The 23,611-nt window shown below is 47.0% G+C and overlaps 1 protein-coding gene across 39 annotated transcripts in view; it reads right to left on the reverse strand.

Moving 5' to 3' along the window:
- The window catches only part of NAV2 (neuron navigator 2), an 820,834-nt gene that overhangs the window by 46,021 nt on the left and 751,202 nt on the right, over positions 1-23,611 (reverse strand). For 18 of the 39 annotated variants that reach the window (XR_014837192.1, XM_085011765.1, XM_085011759.1 and 15 more), the window contains 5 exons: positions 18,805-18,965; positions 17,222-17,410; positions 10,044-10,096; positions 4,622-4,645; positions 4,433-4,507 (listed from right to left, as the gene is read on the reverse strand). Coding sequence is in view for 38 of the 39 variants with exons in the window: in XM_085011765.1 (XP_084867891.1) it covers positions 4,433-4,507; positions 4,622-4,645; positions 10,044-10,096; positions 17,222-17,410; positions 18,805-18,965 (502 nt within the window). In the remaining variant the exon portion in view is untranslated. Of the gene's footprint in view, positions 1-4,432; positions 4,508-4,621; positions 4,646-10,043; positions 10,097-17,221; positions 17,411-18,804; positions 18,966-21,585; positions 21,631-23,023; positions 23,090-23,611 lie in introns of all 39 variants that reach the window. The other 21 variants (XM_085011754.1, XM_085011753.1, XM_085011755.1 and 18 more) reach the window with 2 other exon arrangements.

Below are 23,611 nucleotides of genomic sequence, written 5' to 3' on the forward strand. Positions count from 1 at the left end.
GGAGGTGTCATGTTTTCCTGTCTGCCCCTTTCTCTGCCTCCTTCTTCATGGGCAAGATGTCACTCTGTGTCCCAATATTAACCCGTCTTCCTTCTTCCACAGAGAAGTAGGTGAAGTATTGCTTAGGTGACTGAGGATCCTGATAATATTGTTAAAACCAAGAATAAAGAATGGATGAGTCATCTAATCCTACTGACCTCAGTTTCTTCATCTATAAAATGGGAGCAATATCTCTGTTCCTCCCAGGGTGACTGTGACCACTGAATGAAACAGTGAATGAAGCAATAGTTGAAAATGATCTATGAACTGTTAAGGAACTGCAAAACACAGGAATGGCGGGAGACTGGGGGAAAGGAAGAGCTTTGGGAGTAAGAAAGTAACAAAAGATACAATGAGAACGCAGGTGGAGGAGTTCTCTTGTGGCTCAGCAGGTTAAGGAGACAGCATTGCCACAGCAATGACCTGGGTGACTGCTTGTGGCCAGGGAACTTCTACATGCCGCAGGCATGGCCAAAAGAACAAAACAAAACAAAACAAAACAAAAACACAGGTATAGAGGATTCTAGGAGTTCCTGTTGTGGCTCAGCAGGAACTCAACTAGAGTCCATGAGGATATGGGTTCGATTCCTGACCTTGCTCAGTGGGTTAAAGATCTGGAGTTTCAGCAAGCTATGGTGTAGGCTGTAGATGTGGCTTGGACCTGGCGTTGCTGTGGCTGTGGGTATGGTGTAGGCCAGCAGCTGCAGCTCTGATTTAAGCCCTGGCCTAGGAACTTCCATGTGCCACAGGCACAACCCTAAAAAAAAAAAGGGTTCTGGGAGTGCGGTGGGTAGATACACAAAAGGCTACAGGAGGAATCAGAAGAACTAGCAGGTTCCTTGAGCCTTGAGAGTAATGAGATCTGATGCTTCTGTAAAATTCTCCAGGAAATGGTGACTGACACTCAGAGTGAAGACTAAGGGAGTAGCTGGCTGGAAGAGGAGCCATCACCCTGAACTGTGAGGAAGGTCAGGGTCAGTGGACATTTCAGTTTGGGGAGAAGAGACTTGAGTCAGAGGCCTCTGTTACTATATCAAACAGGGGGAGTTGAGAATAAGACATTTTTAGGATCAACCACTGAATCTCTTTCCCAGTGGCTGTAGGAATTGTGAGGAAGCAAGGGCACTGGGGACAGAAACGTGAAGTGGACCGGCCAGTTTCTTTCTGATGGCATGTCCTCTCTTTATTACAAATTAAGAAAATGCTCTATTCTACTCTATTCTATTCTTACTTTTTAGGGCCACACCTGCAGCGTATGGAAGTTCCTAGGCTAGGGGTCGAATCAGAGCTGTAGCTACCAGCCTATGCCACAGCCACAGCCATGCCAGATCTAAGCTGTGCCTGCAACCTATACTGCAGCAGATGGATCCTTAATCCACTGAGCAAGGCCAGGGATTGAACCTGCATCCTCATGGATACTAGTTGGGTTCATTATCGATGAGCCACAATGGGAACTCCATGCCTTTGCATTTTAGAATAAAGAGATATGCTTCAGTTCGCTCTGGAGAATGTGGCACAACCAAAGTCAATCAACTCAAGAAGTCATCCAGTGGATAAAGGAAGTGAGGCAGGGCAGGGATGTGAAAAAGAATGACTACTATCCTGGCACTTCAAAGCAATGACAGGGTCAAATGTAAACGACCAAATTTCCATTTATTTCAATTCTTTGATTGCCGCCCAAGATTCTATGTGTGGGCGCTTATCATTTCTTTTCAGTTAAAAACAAAAGCAAAAACCTGACCCTGCAAAGAAGACTGCTATGAAGAGAGTGTTTTTGGAAACTCAAGAAGAAACCGCATTTGCTCTGAAGAACCAGAGGATCACATTTTGCTAGTGAGCAAAAGGACTTAGTATCATGGGTCCAACTATCAAAACACAGGCTGAGAGGCTGTTCCGAGCCTGGTTCAGAGCCGCACAGCAGCTTTCTCAGCAAGCAGCATTCTCACATTCCCAGGGAAAACAAACACAGTGGTATAAAAACACCCGGAGAAGGTGGCTTTGAGTAGTTTGTCCTAGGAAAACAAACACAGCCTGCCCAGTGAGAAAGACGGCAGACAGTAAAACACATTAGCACTGCTGGTGGTGTGTGGCAAGACTCAATATTTGCTTTAAAACAAAACTGGATTCAATAGCTTTTGTGAAGAGCAAAATGCACTTCTGGAATAATAATAATGTGAGGGATCTCACCACGCTTCAGGAACAGAGAGTAGAATGCCAAGTGGCCCAAGGTAAAGCTCCTTAGGGCAGCTTGCAGGCATCGGAGGGATCAATCCAAGTTCATTGATAAGTAAATTAATGACTGTTTTTTAATTAGGAAGGGGCAGCAATTGACAGCTGTCATTATTTTTTTGTTGTTGTTGTTGGCCGCACCCATGGCAAGTGGAAGGTCCCAGGCCAGGGATTGAACCTGTGTCCCAGGAGGGATAATGCTGGATCCTTAACCCTGGGCCACCAAGGAACTCTGACAGCTGTTAATTCTTAATTAGGGGAGTAGCTCCAAATCACTAGCTGTCAAACCTCACAGGTCTGGAGGAGACCCTGGCTGGGCCACCAAGGAACTCTGACAGCTGTTAATTCTTAATTAGGGGAGTAGCTCCAAATCACTAGCTGTCAAACCTCACAGGTCTGGAGGAGACCCTGGCTCACTGGCTCACTGGGGTAGGTTCTGGATTTGAATGCCTGCATTTGGTTACCCTGATTGAAAACTACCCACAGAGGAAGATCTTCGCTGTCTGAATAGGCTCTGTGCCTAAAATTTCAGATCTCATATAAATTTCTGATATTTTGATAGCATTACAGACAGAGGAAGAGGCCAAGAAAATAAAGGATTATAAAACTTATGGTATCCTAGTATATTAGGGTTTTGGAAAAAAAAAAAAAAAAATCCAAGTTTTCCAGCATTGTAAGAGAGCTCAGGAAAATGAATAGCTAAGAGTACTTACCCATTATCGAGGTGGTCATCAAGATCAAGCACTGAGCTGGGCACTTCATGTGCAGCTCAGTTTCCTCAAGGAAACTTAGGCTTGAGCCAGGAATTACGTGGGCAAAGCGCCATGTCAATATTAATTACCTTCCTGGTCCAAAGAAGACAACCTTTTTCTTTCTGTCTCTTTTTCTCCCTTTCTTTCTTTCTTAAAGAAGACAACCTTTTGAAGTTGCTCTTTATTTCAACAGTCTGCTGGGGGTCATGGAGGTCACATTCTGATGCCTCCCCTTCCCCCAACGGATCTGTAGTCTCAGACTGGCTTCTGAGATGGCCTGCATCTTAGCACCTTCCAAAGCTTCAGGCTTTCGGAGCCTCAGCCCTCATGGACTCACGGCTCTGCAGCAGGGCCCTTTACAGACTGGTCTGATGGGGTAGGAGATCTCCGCCTCCTTTCTGCCCCCTCAACTCCTAGAACCACATCATGATCGTGAAGCTACTCTAACCACTCACTGCTCTGCTTAAGACTCACTGAGAAGGCTCTGCCATCTAGCACGAATCCCAAACTCTCCAACTAACAGCTGAGAGCCTCCATAGGTGCCCAACCCTTGCCTTTCTTCAACGCGTCCTTCTTTCTGGCCTCCTCCCCGCTCCACTCCTGCCTCCTCCCCACATTTAAGCCATAGATTCTAATTACACTGAGCTACTTATAGTTTCCAAACACATCAACATCTGTACCTTGGGCTTTTGCATGAATTACTCTCTTTGGCTAGAATGCCATCCTTCCCATGCATCCTCCCCTAGGTGGCATCCATCAGACGTCACCTCCTTGAGGAAGCCTCTCCTGACCTCCGCCCACCCTGACCCAGACTGAGTGAGGCGCTCCTCCTATATATTTCCGCAGCCTTCACCCTTTATCATAACAGTTATGATGTTACAGCAACACTGTTTTGTCTCTCTGCTGTACCAGAGAAAGAACATCAAGATGACAGTGATTGTGCTGGCTTTGCCATTGAACTCACAGTGCCTGGGGCAGAGCTGGCACTTTAACAGTTGCTGAATTGAATGCTGGTTGGCAGAGTCTCCTAAACGCGTAATTGTGTATTATTATAATTATAGCGCAGACAGCTATTTATTGTGAAGCCTTAAATTTCTTTTTTTCCTCTTAGGATGAAAATTTTTAGAAAGAGAAAGGGAAAAGAAATGAACATTTCTGAGTGCTTACTCTATTCCAGGTACTGATCCCATGACACCCTGAGAGGCAAGTATGATCACCCCTTAAGGCACAGGTCAGCAAAGTCAGGTTCAGAAGTTAAAGAATCTGCCCAAAGTGTCAGAGCTGACACTCACACCCACAATGCTACAGCCCGTGTCCTTTTTATTACACCATGCTGCTTCTATAATGCTCAGCAGGTGGCAGTGGCTGCCCCCCAATCCCCTCAATGGTTGCCCCCTTGTGTCTGTACTCACATTTGCTGTTAGCTGGGTGGTCAAAGCTGAAACCTTTTCCTGGGAGGCATCCAGCTCCCGCCGGAGTTTGCGAATCTAAAGACGACAAGGGACAGAGTTACTGGCTTTGGGATTCCATGTCCTTGCAGAACTGGGCAAAATAACTGATAATAGCGAAAGAGGAAATCCAGCCAGCAAACTGTTCCTTACCTCCGACTGGCATTTTTCTTCTGGCTGCAAAGAAAACAAGGAGGAAATTAGACCAGTCGGGGAGCAAAGAACAGTGCAGTCCTGCCTACAGGCAAAGCACCCTGCTGGGTACTTATAGCAGCCTTGAAGATTTGTTAGCTTCTTTCCTGATGGACTTTCCCGAACAAACTTCTCTGGTTCAATTAATGTGACAAGTCAGGAAGGCCAAATACAAACAGCACATTGTTTTAAGAAATTAGGAAGAATGAGGAAATATTCTAGCTCTTTTGGTCATGAGGAGACCCCTGTTTTCTCATGGAGTTGATGAAAGGGAAAAGGGCTTGGGAGAAGGTGTGATGAGAAGTGGACAAGCCAGGACAAAGATGCCAGATTTAGCAGAGGAAAATACAGGATACCTGGTTAAATTTGAATTTTTTTTTTAGTTTAAGTATGTCCCATTACACTATTGGGGACATACCTATTCTAAAAAAATTATTTGTGGTTTATCTCAATTTCACATTTAACTGGGCACCCTGTATTTAATCTGCCAATCCTGCCTCATGGAACAGCTTATAGGTTCATCCTGCCCCATTTTATCCCTCCCTGCCATCTCCCTAGGGCCTTGAAGTGGAAACAGCAGCAGGGCAGGTAGGCCCCCAAAGCAAGGGGGTACTGGGAGCCCCTACCAGCCAGCCTGGTGACTCCCCAGGTTGTAAGGATGAAGGTGGCCTGCACCTTTCTGCTGTTCCATCTCGAGTCCCCCATTACCTGCGACTCTGGGGAGTAAAGACGAAGCCTGTAGACCTTGTTACTGGTAAAACTTTCCATACTGGGCTGTGGTCTATGGTGACACAGCAATCTGCCAATCAGAGCCTGCAATACCCCCTAGCTTCTCCCATAGGGGGAGCCCACATAGGTTGGGGGAACCTGCTGGAGGGGGAAACTTTCTTTCTTGCTCCTGAGATTCCCATGGGGGCCCATAAAGGAAGACACCCCCAACCCCTCAATACACACACTCTTGGAAATGTCAGAAGTGTTCCTGCCCTTTTCTCCCCACCCCACTGTCTGCACTTCCCTGGGGTGCAACACTGGAGCCAGTGGGTGGGTAAAAAGCAATAAGGACCCTATTTTGTCCTTGAGTATTCTATGCAAGTCCAAATCCAATTTCACTAGTGATAACTCCATTGTTTTGAAAAATCAGCCTCTGACTCTGGTGTCTACTTTTCTGTTAGGTCAGAATGCAGAGGGGGACGATTCACTAGGCCCTGCATTCCCTTACCTGTCAGCAGGGACAAGTGGGGAGATTTTCTCTGTCTGGCCGCCCCTCATATCCTGCTGCCCACCGCCCTCGCCCTGATCCTGCTCCAGACACCTTCCCCCCAGGCTGGCTTCTAACAACAGCAACTAGTTTTTAGGCACACCAGGGCCAACTCAGTTCATCCTTGCAGTAACTCCACAAAGTAGGTTTGGATGCCTGCTGATGCTCAGAGAAGTCAGGGATCTCGCCTAAAGTCACACAGCTGGACAATCTCTTCTTCTAAAGAAACGCTTTCAGGAGAAGGTTGGGAAATGTGCTCAGGACTTACTCTTCGCTCCCATATAATATTTAGCCTTCCCTCTTTCTGTCCATCGATTCATTCCCACGACAACCACCCAGCAAATATCTATTCATTTCCTACAATGTGCCAGGCACTGTTTTAAAACCTGGGGTACAGTTGCAAACATGACCAAGTCCCTCACCTCATGCTGCTTACATTCTGGTAACAAGTAGCATTTATTGAACACTTACTATCTGCCAGAGAGGGTTCCAAGCACTTTACAGTCATTATTCATTTAATCCTCATGACAACCCTTTGAGAAGGCAGTAACATAATGTGTCCATGGTGACAGCTGATAAGTCATAGAACTGGGATTGGATCCAAGGTAGTCTGGCTCCAGAGCCTATGATCTTAACCAGTATGTTCTCCTATTCTTTCACTATAGCAACATTCTCCAGGAGGCCTTCCAGAAATAAGGCCCTGGCTTTGGAGTCGGATCCAAAGGAGAAAAGTTAACGGGGATAGCGTCACAGCCATTTAACATCTGGGAGGCGCATGAAGTCTGTTAGTAGGCTGAGCCATCCTCGGAGGACCAAGCCTTCTATCAATAGGCCTAACACTCCTTCCCTAGGCCGCTGTCGGTCTGTCTCTGTGCCCATCTGCCTCTGGGGTGGTGCCCCTGTTCTCAACAGCAGCCTGGAGAAATCATATGTTTTGTACCTTGCCTCCAGCAGCTGCTACTTTTGGGTACATCTGGGGACTCTGAGTGACGCTCTGGGCCTGCCTCCCCTGAGCAGCTCCCCTGGAGCCCAACTGCGCCTCCCTACCAACCAAGAAAGCAAGTCTGATGCCAAATGCAGTCTCTTCAACTCTTTTCTACTCCAAGGGTTGGTCGTGACTTCTCCATAGCACTTGTTTAGCAGCATCGGGCTCTCTTTTCTTCCCTTTGTTAATTAAATTACAGGCAAATTTCAGCCAGAATGTCCATTCTTGAATATTTAAGTATTATAGAGATTTCAGGGGGAAAAAAGCCTATTATCCAATAAAAGCCTCTGAAACACTCAGGTATTAAACAGACTCTTTGGTCTGGGTTGGTGGCAACATGAGAGATTCCAAAGACCTCTTTTTAGACAACAGTTATGAACTTGTTCACCTCAACATTTACAAAGGCGTTTGTTTCAGAATTTCATCATCACCAAGTAGCTAATAATAGATAAGGGACTGTACATCAGTACTTGGCAGTAGCAGAGTCTAGCCAGACTTGCAGTTTTCCTTGGAATTAGCCTACCACCTCACCATGAAAACATTCGAATGTTAGATTTTTAAAAGTCTGCCAAAGCAACCTATACTCTTAGAGAAGGCACATGTAAAGTACTGTCCATGTGAACCTTTGACTCCATGCCAAGTAGAATGTCAGAGGTTATGGGGACCTCAGAGACCACCTGGTCTAGCTCCCTAAGGCCAAGAGCAAAATGTAGACATCCGGAATCAGGAGGTAACTTCTCCAAAGTCATACAGTAAGGAAAAAAATCTCTGACTAGGGCTTTGGGTCTCTTGCTATCCAGATAAACGTGGAATTGAAAATTATTCCTACTAGGTCTTTGGTAATTTATTAATTTGTATCAACTCAGAAAGGACAATTTCAATTTCACGAAAACATCAGCTTCTGGGTCAGACACCCGTAACAAGAGCTATTGAAAGAGAGGCCTATGAATGCAAGAACCCTCAGTGCTTGGCATGAAGAGTGTGCAGCAGGAATTGCAAGTGATGAGTTCCTACATCCAAAGCTCATGCTCTTTCCCTCCTAGGTGGGTTAATGCAGGCCAGCCCCCATTTTTCATTCTGCTGATAAGGGCCCATCCTCCTATGTGTGGACAGGAAAGCCTGGGAACTCTCTGGGAAAACTGAAATGTCTGCTACGGCTGCACGGCACCAACCCGTGTAACTAGAGTCCCACATCCCTGGAGCCCTCTGGGCCTCAGGCTTCCTCTTTTGGCAGCAGGCTCCCCTCTCCATCTAAGCTATATTCTCAGGGCTCAGCCCAGAGGCTGGCATATACTTGGTGCCAGTAAATACTGCTGAAGAAGTCAACCTCAGAAAGTTATTACCTCTGGTACCCGTAACACAGGTTTTCAGCCTAGAGGAAAGGACTCAGTGGATGCTGCAGCTGAGAGTTAGAAAGCCATCACTAGGCTTTCTTCGCAGATAATGGCTTAAGTAACGCCTTCCCAAAGTTACTATACATAAAACCTTTAAAATAAAAGCCAGGATTCTGATAAAATTTCAGACAAGATGCCTAGCACAGGAAAGGGGTATTCTGGAGTTGGAGGGCAAGATGAGGAAGAGCGGAAGAGAGTGTTTCTAGATGCTTCAAATCAGACCGTGTCAGCAACCACGGACGTCAGTTTGCTTGCTGTGGGCCTAAGAAAGAACAGTCAGGCCCTGGACTTTTGAGCTTGATTCCAAGATGGCCTTTACCTTGCAAGAGTCTGTCTATAGCTTGTCCCATGCCGAGAACCCTGGCATTGCCGAGAACCCTGGCCTTACCAAAAACCTAATTATTATTATTATTATTTTTTGGTCTTTTTTTGCCATTTCTTGGGCCGCTCCTGCGGCATATGGAGGTTCCCAGGCTAGGGGTTCAATCAGAGCTGTAGCCACCGGCCTACACCAGAGCCACAGCAACATGGGATCCGAGCCACGTCTGCGACCTACACCACAGCTCACAGCAACGCCGGATCCTTAACCCACTGAGCAAGGCCAGGGACCGAACCCGCAACCTCATGGTTCCTAGTCGGATTCGTTAACCACTGTGCCACAACGGGAACACCTAAAAACCGAATTATTAAAACATCTATCCTCCCTGGAATTAAAGGCTAAAGAATTCCCAATTCCCAATTAATGAAATGGTTTTTTTCCTATAGGGATTCCCAAATTAAAGTTTTGAAGATAAATAGTTATGCACCTAGGCATAAAAAGTAATAGGCATCACTGAACAAATCCAGTACCGTATTTGATTAGGTTTGGCTTTTGTTCACACCTCTCGCTGATGACAGCTAACATTTATGAGAGTTTCCTTTGTGCTGTGTGCACTCTACTCATTGCATTATATGCATTTTTTAATTTTGGTGAAATCTATTTTTTAAATACCTACTATATGCTAGGCCCAGTTTTAGGCACTAGGAATAAAACCAGAAAAAAGTCCTTGTCCTCAAGGAATGTATACTGCCGTAATCTTCATAAATCTATTTCTCGTTACAACTCCACAAGGTAGGGGCTGCTATTCTTTCTACTTTACAGATAAAGGAAGTGAGGCAGACAAAAGGTTGAAAAGTTAAGGCCTTTCTTTTCCAAGTCTACGAGCAGGTGGCCAAGGCTTTTCATACATTCTAACTAGTTCCCACCAGAAGCATGATGCCACTTTAACAAAGCAATCAGCTCCTGATTTATTGGCTGGTACATTATAAGCTATAGCTATTTGTGAACTTCAAATCTAGTCCCCTCATTAATTGATCCCTTTATAACAAAAATACTCTCTCTAGGAGACATGCTTAAATTTTATTTTTCTTAATTTTAATTTTTTTTCTATGGCTACACTTGTGGCATATGGATGTTCCCAGGCTAGGGGGCGAATTGGAGCTGCAGCTGGGGCCTATGTCACAGCCACAGCCACAGCCACACCAGATCCGAGCCACATCTGCAGCCTATGCCACAGCTTGCAGCCACGCCATATCCTTAACCCACTGAGCGAGGCCAGGGATTGAAACCACAATCTCATGGACACGATGTTGGGTTCTTAACCTGCTGAGCCACCACGCGAATCCCTTATATTTTATTTTTGACACACGTGATAAAGAAACCCCAGCTCTCATGATCAGAGCCACACAGCACTGAATTATACTCACTGTAGAATAAATTGACGACGTGCTGGAAACCAAGGAGAGTGAAGATCCATGAACTATTTAAAAAAAAAAAAGAAAGAAAGAAAAAAAAAGAAAAGGTGAATTGCACAGCTGATTACTATGGAGCCAAAAAGGGGGAGGGAAGGAGAAACTGGGCATGAGAGGACGATACCAGGTTTTCAGCAATTTAACCTCACCCTGACCCAACCGTTCCTGGTTCGGTGACTGTTCACTGTCAAATAAGGAATAATGTTCTATGGGAGTCATTTTTCTATTACGACATTTTTCTCTTACAACCTTCTAAATACCTTCCCCCTCCTTGCTTATCAAAATAACACATAATTACTAGGGAACAATTTCCAAGTACAGAGAAGTTTAGTCACTGCCATAGCCTGTGTGACTCATAATTCTATTAACCCAGAGGCAACTTTTACCTGCCCTGTTGCCCTATACTTTATTCCTTTCTTTTTTCTAATGTATACTTTTAGGGCTCAGAGATACATTATATATTGTTGCATTACATATTTTACATCCTGCTAGCATCTGTCATTTTATAAGCAAAAAGATGAGCCGATTATTTTGAACATAGTGGCTGCTGGCCATCGTAAATTCATTCTAGACGACCATGTAGGCTCTTTGATTTCTATCTTGCCTGCAAAGTGACAAGCCAGCGGTGTCCTCTTTTCTGTTTATGACTGGTACTTTGGGACTTAGAACCATCCTTGTACCCTACACCACCTCCTGCCCCCAGACGATGGAGACATTTTAACCACCCGTTTTCAAATAATTTTAAAGCATGGTCTTTTCTAGGACTAGGTATTCTAGCTGACTTCTCCTGGGAACCAGATGCCTTAATGAGAATTTTCTGAGTCATCTCTTGACAGCTTGTTGGAAAGACAGACACATGCCTGTTGAGACATCACAGCCCTTTCCCCTGACCAGGAGTGGAATGCCTCTACCCCACCCTGAGCCCTCACCTGTGGTCTGAGAGTGGGAGACTGGGGAGGAACGTCCCCTGTGTAATGAACGGCTTCCACTTACCACCCAAGGAGAGAACTCAACTTGGGTCAGCAGTGGGCAGAAGCTACCTGCCCACAGACATCCCACCAATGGCTCAGCCCGCCCCTCGGTGCCTTCACACTGCCTTCCCAATGGACCCACTCTGACTTTCCATTCTTCCTGGACGTGTTCCCACCGCACTCCAGATCCTGCACACCCGTCTCACGCATTTGCCTAGCTAGTACTCTGCCGTCTCACTCTCGGCCTGTGCAGCTCCTTTGGTTCAGGACGTTTCTCACGCCTGCCCATCTAAGTCTCCAGGATCAGCTCAAACAATGTTTTCTCCTGGAGCCCTTCTTCATTTCCCTGATGTCCACCTGGATGGGCTTCCCCCTCTTCTAGCCACATGGCTTGTGGCTTGCCCTTCTAGTCCTCTTCTATATTTTTTTAAATTATTTTATTTTTTATTTTTTGCTTTTTAGGATCACACCTGTATTATATGGAAGTTCACAGGCTATAGGTCGAATTGGAACCGCAACTGCCAGCCTACACCACAGCCACAGCAATGCCTGATCCAAGATGTATCTGCAGCCTACATGGTAGCTCGCAGCAACTCAGGATCCTTAACCCACTGAGTGAGACCAGGGATCAAACCCACATCCTCCTGGATACTGGTTGCTTTCATTTCTAGTGAGCCACAATGGAAACTCCAAGGTCCTGTTCTCTTTTAGAAGGTGCCAGCTGCTCTGAGGCAATCCCTGCCCCATCCCTCACATCCATCTTCCCTAGCAATCAGTGCTGGGGGCTGTAAGTCTTTGTCTCCATTCTTCCTCCATCCATGACTCAGGAGGCCTGAGCCCATTAAAAAAAAAAAAAACTCAGCTTAAGGTATTCATATACAATAATGGCTTTCAATGCTAAGATGTCCACATATTAATAGAGGACTCTCATGCCCCAACCCTACTGGCCAATGGTTCAAAGGGGTACATTACTTAACCCCATGGCACAGACAATGGGGGGCAACACACTTGAGGCCAAGCTGGGGAGAGAGGTACGGGTAACATGAAGCTACCCTTTAATCACACCGCCCAGCCAGACGCCAGCTCGCAGGCCAGCGCATGGCTGATGCATGAGCTTTGGCTGTTGCAAAATGAACGTCTGTCTCTTATAATACTCTACCTCATACACATGGAAACACTGACACTGCCTTTAGCCATATCTTGGAGCAAGCTTGGGGCCGCAGGCAGCAAGGAGCATATCTGGCAAGCTTCGGGCGGAGGTAATTATTTTTCTCTGTAATTAACTCCTCTCACTTGTAAATAGCAACAGCAAGGCTGCGGTCCAAAGAAAGAGTCCGTGCTTTCCAGACTCGACCCCAAATTGAATGTGGCTGACTGAACCACGGAAGTCAGCCTCCTTCAAGCGAACTGAGCCAAGGCAGAGCATGGGTTATGTGGCTGAGATACCTTTGAATGACAAAATGCATATGCGACTGACAAAGTCAGAGCAGCAAGAGCACCCCATGCATCTTCTTCCCTGTGCCTGTACCTCCCCAAATCTGAACAAATTTCCCCAAATATGAACCATCAACAATATCTAGGCCATCCTCCACTGACTAATCTGAAACCTAGAGACGTTAAGTGACCCCCCCCACCCAAGGTCCTACAGCATTCAGGAACAGAATCTGTAGACGACCTTGCCCTTGAATGAGCTTTTTTTTTTTTTACTGGTTTCTGAGGGTTTCTGTTTGTTTTTGGTAAAGCATTTTGGTAAAGTTTGAACAGTTTCCTAAGCCACGCATTCAATCTACCCAGGCACGAGCTGGGACCAAACAAACAAGAAGTGCTTATTTGAGAAGAAGCATAAGTCAGGGTGAAATCATGAGACAGAATGAGACAACTGGGCATATTCCAGGCAATAAGGTGAACAAATGTCTCTGCTGTCACACTTGGCAGCATATATACATATATTCAGCCTCGTGCTAACGAAAGCTCTTTCCCATTTATACTATTGTGAGCCTCCTCATCACAGAGAACTCATAGGGAACATTCCGAGTCAGGGCAGAAGTTTCCACCCCTAATGAACGTAAGTGTAAATTTAGGCCCAGAGAGGCTAAGTGATGTGGCCAAGCACACACAGCTGGTCAGGAGCAGAGAGAGAAGGTGAACCTAGGCACTGCACTCTAGTTCTTGTTCCACCCTGCGAGAAAGAGCCAGTATGAACGAGCTGCAGTTCTGATGGCCGCCCTCTCACCTAGTGAAGGAAAGCAGCACTGAAAACGGAGCCCACATTGATGAAGGTTTGCCTCAGTCACAGGAGAAAGCCCAGCTGTGGCTAAGGCAGATGTAAGGCAGGATGGAACAGAAAAACAGAGGTTGGGAATTGAGAGTTTAGGACCTGGTTTGGGCTGCAAGAAGTCCCCAAGTCACTTCTTCTGTTCAATTTTGCCATAAACAAAACGGGATTGAAATGGCCCCATGGGGAGAAGGATAAAACAAAACATGACAACTATAACAATAGCTACCATTGATGGAGTACTTACTCTAAGCCCCTTTCAAAGTCATTCTGCTAAATGCCTTCTAGGATTTATCTCACCTAATCTGCACTTCAATGCTTTGAAGTGGGTACAATTATTTTCCAAATTGTACTGAACAGGAAATAGTCTGAGCAGGGTCAAGTCCCCTACCCAAAGTCACCCTGCTAACAGTAGAGGTGCCAGGATTTGAATCCAAATATATAACTCATGGGCTAGAAACCCAGGTGAGCTGCAAAAGAAGATTTATTTATTAATAAGCTGCTCCATTCCCGTGGATTCCATGTAAGCTGATTGAGACTGTACCAGCTCTTAGGAATGATTGGTAAAGTCCCTGGATTTTTTTTTTTTCCTCCAAAGACATTCATGTGAAAAATGCCTCAAGCATCTCCCTAAAGTACACTATTAAAGTTGACTTGAAGATTGCATAATGCATCTGATGGAAATTAATTTACCTGAAATAACTTTGAAAGGTTGCACCTGGGCCATGCCTGTACCTCATCTACATATTTATGACTCCACTTCCTTCAAAATGGAAAGTGTTAATTAAATCCCACAAAAGCCTCACACAAGTATTTGTGCTAATTCTTCCTAAATTTCCATCCTGCTTGCTGGCATATGACATACCTAACTGGCTCTCATAGGATGTTCTACTTGGTCCAAACATGCGATGTGAATCTTTTTCCAACTGCAACCCTGGGAGTTTATGTATGCAAGAGGGGGAGAAAAAGTTTTCACTCAATGGAATTAAAAACACCTAATTATAGAAGCCCATTTTGTCTTTGCAATGTAATAGCTTTGGAAGAAATAAAATCAATCTTTTTCTTTTTTTTTTTTTTTTGCTTTTTAGGGCTGCACCCACAGCATAAGGAAATTCCCAGGCTAGGGGGGGAATTGGAGCTGCAGCTGCTGGCCTCGGTCACAGGCACAGCAATGCAGGATCCGAGCGATGTCTGTGACCTATACCACAGCTCAAGGCAACGCCAGATCTCCAATCCACTGAACGAGGCCAGGGATCGAACCCGAATCCTCATGAATATGAGTCAGGTTCATATCCACTGGGCCACAATGGGAACACCAAAATAAAATCCATCTGATGCCACATTTCCCAAAAGGTGAAAATGTTTAGTACTATGTGGACAGCCATTCCTAACCTTCTCCCCACGTTTGATTTCTACCTTTGCGCTTCAGTTCCACATCCCCGTGAATCATCAGGGTTTACAAAGTCTAGACACCGCTCGTGGGCAAGCACTTGTCAATGTCACTTTGACATCCCAGATACTCCACAGTTGTAGTCTCTGACAGCTTGATTCCAGATGGGATAAATAAAAGCCATGTGATGATGATACTGTAATGGCCCTGGACCTTTATGAGGCAAAATGTGCTTGTATGGACAAGTTGCAGCACCGAACACGGTTCCCTCAGATGTGCACTGGGCAGAGCTGATAAATACAGCATGGGCACACTCCAGATGTGAGCCATTGTCACAAGGGCTGGCAAGTGCGCTGTGGCCACGCGTGGCTCACCCACGGACCAGAAAAAAGCTCAAGACAGACTGTCTGCTCCTCCACGTTAGGGTCAACATATCCTCCGTTATCACTGCTCTGAGTGGTGACAGCACTGATTTCTCTGCTTAAATTCAGCAAAACACTCTCGGTAACTCAAGCTCCACCTTCCCTTAATCTTCTGTCCCAGGGGTTCCCATATATGGATTTACACAGTAGTGTCTGCTCACTGGATGCCACTGGATGCAAATGATACATAAATCAGAGTGGAGAGAATTAAGGAAGATTAACCAGAGGGGAAGTGTTCTGTAACTAAACTCTTTAAAACTGTTGTTAAAAAGAACACTGGAAAAAAAAAAAAAAAAAAAAAAAAAGGAGTTCCCGTCGTGGCGCAGTGGTTAACGAATCCGACTAGGAACCATGAGGTTGCGGGTTCGATCCCTGGCCTTGCTCAGTGGGTTAAGGATCCGGTGTTGCCATGAGCTGTGGTGTAGGTTGCAGATGCAGCTTGGATCCCGCGTTGCTGTGGCTCTGGCGTAGGCTGGCAGCTACATCTCTGATTCGACCCATAGCCTGGGAACCTCCATATGCCACGGGAGTGGCCCAAGAAATGGCAAAAAGACAAAAAAAAAAAAAGAACACTGGGCAAAGCAGAAACCAGCATCCTGCATTTCTCTCCTTCTTGACTCATAGTGGGATTTCGGCAGTCACAAGTTGATTTGTTCTTTCCTACCTGGGGGTTGCTGAGCGTATCTCCCCACTCTCACAGGGACCAGGAGCAGAGGGAAGCACTTATGACTCCTTCCCCAGCCCCCATTCTGCTCTGTCATGGGCAAAAAAAGCACAACTAGGACAATGGCCCCTGACTTGGGCTCCATTTGCTCCAAGAGCCCCCCTCCTCTGACTGGAGACTTCCAGCTGCCAGGACATCAATGCTGAGGCTGACTTTTCAGGCTGTGACAGGTACTAACATTATTGGATTAAGATTTGTAGATATTATCTCATTTAATTCTCATAGTTCCATGAGCTAGGGATTTCTCTTTTATCGGTGAAAAACACAGAGGCACAGAGAAATGAAGTAACTTGTCCAAGACCATATACCTAAGGAGTGGAGCTGAAATGCAAACCCTGGTAGTAAGAACTGATATTCTTAACTATTTGTCAGTGGTACTGACAGCAATGACTTATCTCCCCATCTTTGAGAAGCTTTAAGGGGGTGGGGGAGATGTGCCTTCACAACCTTTTTTTTTTTGTCTTTTTAGGGCTGCACCTGTGGCATAGGGAAGTTTCCAGGATAGGGGGTCAAATTGGAACTACTGCTGCTGGCCTACACCACAGCCACAGCAACGCGGGTCTGAGCCATATCTGTGACCTACATAACAGCTCATGGCAACACCAGTCCTTAACCCACTGAGGGAGGCCAGGGATTGAACTTGCATCCTCGTGGATACTAGTCAAGTTCATAACCACTGTGCCACAATGGGAACTCCCTTTACAACGTTTTTATCTGCTTGCTCCCCTAACTTGCACCTTGACTGAAGGAACAAAGAGAAAAGAACTGAGTTAGGAAGATGGCTGGTGAAGATGCCTATCGTAATTTTTTCCCCAAATTCTAATTACAATAAATAATCCAGAAAAATCCAATCTCAAATATTCTCAATTAACAAGCAAAGAAGGAAAAGGGCATAACTGAATGCAATAAACTTAAAAAGAATTGCTACTTGAGAAAAGACATAGAAAATTCTGGAGCAAAAAAAAAGTGGAGAGGCACTCTGCCCCCAGCCCCCCAAAGCCATGCAGGTGCATTGGGACAGGGAAATGAATACTCCAGTAACTGGCTCTTCCAAGATGGTGCGCCCACGATGGAGGCCCATGCCAAGAAGCGAGGTCCCAGGTCCAAGAGAAGCTTGCGAGTGAAACTTGGTCAATTCCAGGGTTCACCAGGGTTTTGTCAGCAGCCTCTTTGATAAAGTCCTGCCAGGGTAACTGAGTCAGACCCTACTATTCAAAGCCCCACCCCTAGAGTACGTGGGTGAGCTGGGACCTCATCCAGGTGGGCTCTTAGGTCAACAAAGTCAACTCGGTAGAGGGGACCATTAATCACTTGGTATAGCTTGAGAAGGGGAATCTCCCTGCTTGCTTACCTTCTTCAAACCCATCCCGGAATGAGCCCGAGCGGCTCATGGTTCTGCTCTTCTCATCCAGGGACATGGAGCTATTCCGGAAGCGGCTGTCCGTGTACGGGTCATACTGCCCGTCGGCATTGGAGAGGCTGTGGGTCCTCAGCATGGTTGGGTTGGACAAGCTCATCTGGGTGACGGTGGTGGGACTCGCTGGAAGGAAAGGAGTCAATCAAAAGGTTGGAAGTTCACGTCCCCGTTCAAATCCTGATGGGGGGGCGGCGCAGAGGAGACAGCCTACACTCAGCCATCTCCGTCCCTGTCAGCTTCTCTCCCTTGCCTCTTCTCAAAGGTAGTCACACCAGCGTTTGAGTAACACACTTACAGCTAAAAATAAGGGAGGAAAGGTGGGTCAGTTCCAAAGCGAGGCTCTGGGCCTCAGCTTTCCAACTTGGCACATTCGGACAAGCTAGTGTCACCTTCCAGGCATGAGCTAATTACTCTCTGGGCTCATCTGGAACAATTCTCCCTAAAGCCAAAAGCCCAAAATAGTCCAACCGGGCTTTTGATCAGATGGGAAGCATTTGTGCATGACAAGAAACTCCGGCCTCAAAGCATTACAGCTGGGGAAGAATAACATGTACGTGGGTCTCACTGTCTCAGATGGGGAAGATTTCATAATGATGCCTACAGAGCTTCAGTGCAAAGGGGGGGGGGTGCATCCACCTTAGCCAAAACTGGCTTTCCTATTAAAATGGTGTCCATTTCAGAAATGCAGACTGTTCGCGAAGTATCCACTCAGTTCATTAAAAGTGAAAAGTTAAGCCTTGTTTACAAGCCACACCTATCCTTAAAGAGAGTTTATTATTCACAATCATCAGAAAAGGCTGCCTCTCTAAAGAACAAAAGGAGACTGGAAAAAATATTTCCCTCTCTAACTACTCTTGGAAGGCATAGCTCTCATCCTATTACCCTTGTGTAACCTTGCCCAGTCATTCCAGCCAGGGCTGTTCTTTCTTTGTTCTAACTGTATCTTGCACTCGCTATCTGATCATATTCAGTTTTTACATGGTTTCCTATAAAGCTTTGGGCTGTTGTCTCTTACCTTATTCATGAGTCTGTGTGGGCGTCTGTTTCTCTAAAAAAGCATCCACTGACATATCAGCAGGGACCCTGATACAAATTCATTTCCTTTCCTCACTGTGCCAGTCAAAGCATTATGTCACCAGTAGGCATTTCCAAGAACACTTGTTCAATCAAAACCTGGGCTTTACTTCCAGTTTAATAAAGCAATGACGATGACCAAACATGGGATATGCCATAAAACCTACTTCTTCAGAGATCTTAGAATACACTGTTTTCATTCCACGGGATGGTTTGCTCTTTGCTATAACCCTACCTCTACCCACCACGGAGAGAACACGACTGATTCGAGAACCAAAAACACATTTCTATTTTCTTTTGCCATCAATCTCCTGTAATCAAGCTACACTGCTTCGGGGTGCTCAGATACGAAGAGCGATGTGACCACGTGTCACTTTCAAAATGCAAGATACCCTCAGCCCTAAGGTGGTGATCGCCACAGCTAATGCCGAGGGGCTACTCACCGAGCTGAGAAAAGTTGAATCTTGTTCCGGAGGGAGAAGTTACACTGGAGCCAGAGGAGAAGGGAGAATTGGCGGCGGTGTCCTGCAGGCCTCCTGCAGAGCGGGACCGTAACCATTCTTTCGCGTCTTCTTGCGTGCGAAGCTGGGAGGTGGGGGTATACCTGGACAGACAGAAATCAGGCCAGGATGAACTACGAACCACACTTAGGAAAATGTGCTCCCAGGGGCTGATGATATATATATATATATATTATACGTATTCCAAAGATGATGTTTGAAAAATCAAATCGCTATACATTCTGAAACTCAGAGTTTCTCAAAATCTTTTTTGCTACTTGGCTGTCTTTGGGGAAAATCTCAGTTCCTTTCAGTTTGGAGGGAATTGCATCAGGGGAACGAGATTGGTAAATGCTCAAAGGAACCTTCCATGGGCGTATCTGTAACATGTTGATTCATGACAGTGTCATTTCAAAGCCCCCATCTTGACAGGACTGAAGCAACAAAACAAGCTGCTGTCAGAGCTCTGAGGAAGTTTTAATTAGATAGCTCATGGCATCTACATCCTGGAGCGCGAATCAGTGGCCATGAATCACAGAGTATCAGAAACCAGACACGTAAAGGAAGGTGTGAGGAGACCGGTGCTGACAGTAGTTGCTGCAACAGGGCAGAAACCAGTCTTCACACAGGGACCCCCAAATCACTGGGCTTTGCACAGGAGAGGGTCTGCAGAAGTCATGCATCCACCTCTTCATTTATTCTGAAACACATTTCATAAGGATGCACTGAATGTCTCCAAAGGACCCAGTGCCTTTACAGACATTATCTCCCTGAAAGCCTCGGATCCTCCCAGCAAAGCAGACACTGTTAATCCCATTTCAGTTTCAGGAGAGGTTAGGATGCCGAGATTTCGATCCATATTTGTCTGATTCTAAAATCTAAGCTCTTCTCATTATGCCCATAGGCAGCATCTCGAATTTCTCAAGTGCCAAGTGGCCAGAGCACTTTGGATTTACAAACTGATTACCACGGGGTGACTACTGATTACAGAAATGGAGGGGTTCTTTTGACTGAGGATGAGGACTTGCCGGTGTGTCGGTATTGGATGTGTGTGTCTGGAAGGGATGAGCTAGAAAGGGAGTCACAGTGAGAGGGAGCATAAGAGTATAAGAATGTTTCTGCCTTCATGTTTTTACATAGTTGGAGTTTGTGGGTCACACCACTTGTCTGAGGATGGCTTGTCACATATCTCTAGTCTCAATTTATTTAAAAAACAATGTTTAAAAGCCAGAGCTACACACTTTTCATAGGATAGATCTGTTCCAGAAATATACACAGCATTTCGAAATGTTAATATTCAAAGACGTGAGCTTCCTCTTGGGGCAACAGTGGAGTATCCATGTCAAACTCATGTTAAGAGAGGCCATGACGAGTTCCCACTGTGGTGCAAGAGGATCGGTGGTGTCTCTGCAGCGCTGGGAGGCAGGTTTAATGCCCCACCCAGCACAGTGGGTCAAGGATCCAGCATAGGTTGCAATTGTGGCTTGGATCTGATCCCTGGCCTGGGAACTCCATATGCCTCAGGGCGGCCAAAAAAGGAAAACAACAGAAAAGAAAAAAAGAGTGGCCATGATTTAAGCATTAGCCTGGGTGCCGACCAGCAGCCCTTTCAGGCATAATGAAAACTGCTAAATTCAAAAGGCCTCACTGCTCCCCGCTCTAAGGCCCCTGTGCTGACCTTCCTCCCTTGGGACATCTGTTGGGGGCCTTTCCAATACTTTCATTTTCAGATTTTTAGATTTGGCTTTACTCGGAACTCCTATTGAAAGGAAGCATTGATACCTACCTCCTGTTACTGTTCAAAAGGCTCTCAGCCTTAAGAGCTGCTGGTTATTAACTACAGACATACATGACAGCAACGAAACATTTCATTCCAAGTTCCATGTTTGCGAAAGCACTGAATGCTTAGTGCAGGGTGAAGCCGATGCTATAAAGAATGAGGTGTTTAGAGCAGGAGGAATGACAGCCGCAACCGTAGACATTAAGATCATGGGGCAGGCGTTAGAACTGAAGTTCCTCTGGTTGGCAAAGTGAGGTGGATGGGGTGAGCAATGGGACTTAGAGCATCTTGTTTCACCAGGACCAGTGCCAAAAACAAGCCAAGTCTTAGAGTGAATGAAAGGACATTCGCTCCGTGTCGTCTTTTTTTTCCCCTTTACACCAAAAACTGATCACACCCATGTCTTGAGCATGGAAAACTGACAGGATGTTTGATTAGAATATATAGACAAGTGCAAAGCATCTGTCTTTGGCAATTTCCTATGAGCCGAAAAGTTAAATGTCTTCAAATCGGGAGGGAGGTGGTGGATATTTCTCCCCTCTGCTCGTGTCCTGGCTGATAAATCAACATGCTACAAGTCACGTCCTTTCTCTTGGAAGACAGCCCCGTGAACAGAATGGTCATGGCGAAGTGATGAGCGAGTAAACCCACTGGCCCCAGAGGCAGCAATAATGCTCTCCGGGCTTGCTCGGGATGGTTGTCATGAGATGATCAGACCACAGGAAGCCTGCAGGAGCACAGCCTCTGCTCAAGCACATAAGCCGACAGATGGAGAGATGAGAACGAGAGGGTTGCGAGCGGAGCCGTCATCCAAAGGGTCCTGCTGCAGTGGCCAAAGCGGGAACCCCAGCCCAGCCCGCACCCCCACCAGCCATGAGAGGGTCACACAGCCAAGCCCCAGAGCCACACCAGATGGCATGGATGCAAGGAGGAAACACAGATACCTGAGTCCTTTTTTAGGCAAAGTATTCCTATCAAGGTGCGGGTCACTGTAGGAAAGTTAAAACAAACATGAGAACCTCAGAGAAGCACAAGGGAAGCAGGCAATGTGAGGAGGGGAAGGCTAAGGAGGATCTGGAGGAAGAGACTCACTTCACCAGGGAGCTCCACTGCATGCAACACAGCCACAGCCACGGGGAAGGAAGGAGACCCAGGCCGCGCGCGCACACCCGGGCACCCTCTAGCCCCGTCACCAGGAGGCCTGAGCCACTCAGCCCCAGCGGCTCCTCCTTTTCCAAACGGGGTCAAAGCGAAACTCAGGGGCTGCCCCCACCTTGACGTAGAGCCCATGCCTTCGGCGGCCCAATCGCCCATCTGGCCGGCCACTGCTTCTCGGAGAGGGAGATGCCAGGCTTCCTGCAGCCCTAACTAGCTCCGGCCCACCCCCAAGGGCCACTGGCGATGACTTCAAGTGAGACAAGGGACTCGGAGGGTTTCAAGAGGCCAGCAGTCTGCATATTTGGAATTCATCTGGAACAAGGGAATTCCAGGTCCCTCTCAGTTTTCGAGGCCCTCATTGGGCGTAGCTAGGAGCTGGGCCCTGGGCAGGGGCCCAGCGTGTTATAACCTGCCGGCTGATAAAAGTCAAGGCATTCAGGTTTCCAAAGAGCAAGGTTTAAAGCCTTGGTCTTCGAGTCTGCCAAAAACAAAAGTTTTTGCTGTTGACGGGGTGAAGTGGGTTTTCATTAATTTTTAAAAAATTTTCCTAGCATGAAACAACATCTGCTTTTTATGTTTGGCCAAGCCAGCGGCTCCCCCACAAATGTAAGGTCAATGTCTATCTCAGAGGCCCACCCACAGGGCAGCTGGGGGGCCAACAAGCCTCTTCGTGTGTGTCAAGCCTCAACATTCCAGAGTCTTATCATTTCAGGAAATGGGCACATGGAGCACAAGCGCCTGCGAGACGTAGCGCCAAGCTGCAGCAGAGGCCTTGGAGAGGGAGAAGCGTCAGCTGCGTGGGGAGGTGGGGAGCGGGGTTGGGGAGACAAAGGTGGGGGCCAAGCCTCACGGTGGGTGGGAGATCGCTGCTGGGCGGGGAGGGGGAGGGGAGAAAGGGGGGAAGCTGGGAGGCGGGAGCATGCCACAAGGAGGCTGAGATGCAAGGGAGAGCTTCTGCCGCCCCACGTCAGGTGGCAGGTTTGAGGGAAAGGCGGGGAGGGCTGCACTCCACCCCTTCCTGAGCTTGTGGACAGCGGAACAGACAGACCCTCACTGGCATGTCTGGGGAGGGGGAAGGGGGGCGGGGATCACAGTGTACACCGGGGCCACGAACACAAGCGGCAGCCGCAGGCCAACAGCCTCACACAAAACATCTGGCTTGACACAGGGGAAGCAGAGGAAGCTAGGAGGCTCGGTGGGGTCTCCAGGCTACGATATCATTACCTGTCCTGTTTCCTGGGCAGAGTACTTCTGCAGAACTTAGGGCTAGCGGCAGGGGAAGAGAGAGGGCTAGAGGTCCAGGCAGGTGGAAAACAAGAGAAGGAATATTAGATGGGAAAGAAGGGGGTGGGGTGGGGGGTTGTTATACACAACGACTAGAACATTCTTTTCACGCCCAGTGCTGATACTGGCTCTCTTCCCCACATGGAGAAAACGGACACGTATCGCTCACTTCTGCAGTGAGACTCAGAGCTCTGAGGACCATTCTGGTTTCCTGATTTTCCATCACAATGGCCCGCAGCCCTTCGGTAGGACTGTGTTGGCCCCGAGGGCCAGCGCATCTGCTTAGCTGCTTAAGGGGTACCCCGCCCCCCACGCTCCAAGGCTGCCGCCGCCACCTACTGCGCCTGCGCAACCACGAGGGGTGGAGAAAGACGCCGTGGACAAACAAGCAGAGTAAAATGGAAGGACCTCAAAGGCGGAAAGCCGTTTTGCATGGAAGTATGAGATCTGCCCCCTGAGACTTCTAGCCGCTCCGCGCACTAAGAATAACCACAATGAGAAAGATAAGAGGAAGCAGAGCCGGGCTTA

The sequence above is a fragment of the Sus scrofa genome, chromosome 2 (assembly GCF_054392235.1).
Source record: "Sus scrofa isolate SSC_HxYL_T2T_F1_AM1 chromosome 2, Sscrofa_HxYL_maternal_Yorkshire_Landrace_v2.0, whole genome shotgun sequence".
NCBI classification, from domain to species: domain Eukaryota; kingdom Metazoa; phylum Chordata; class Mammalia; order Artiodactyla; family Suidae; genus Sus; species Sus scrofa.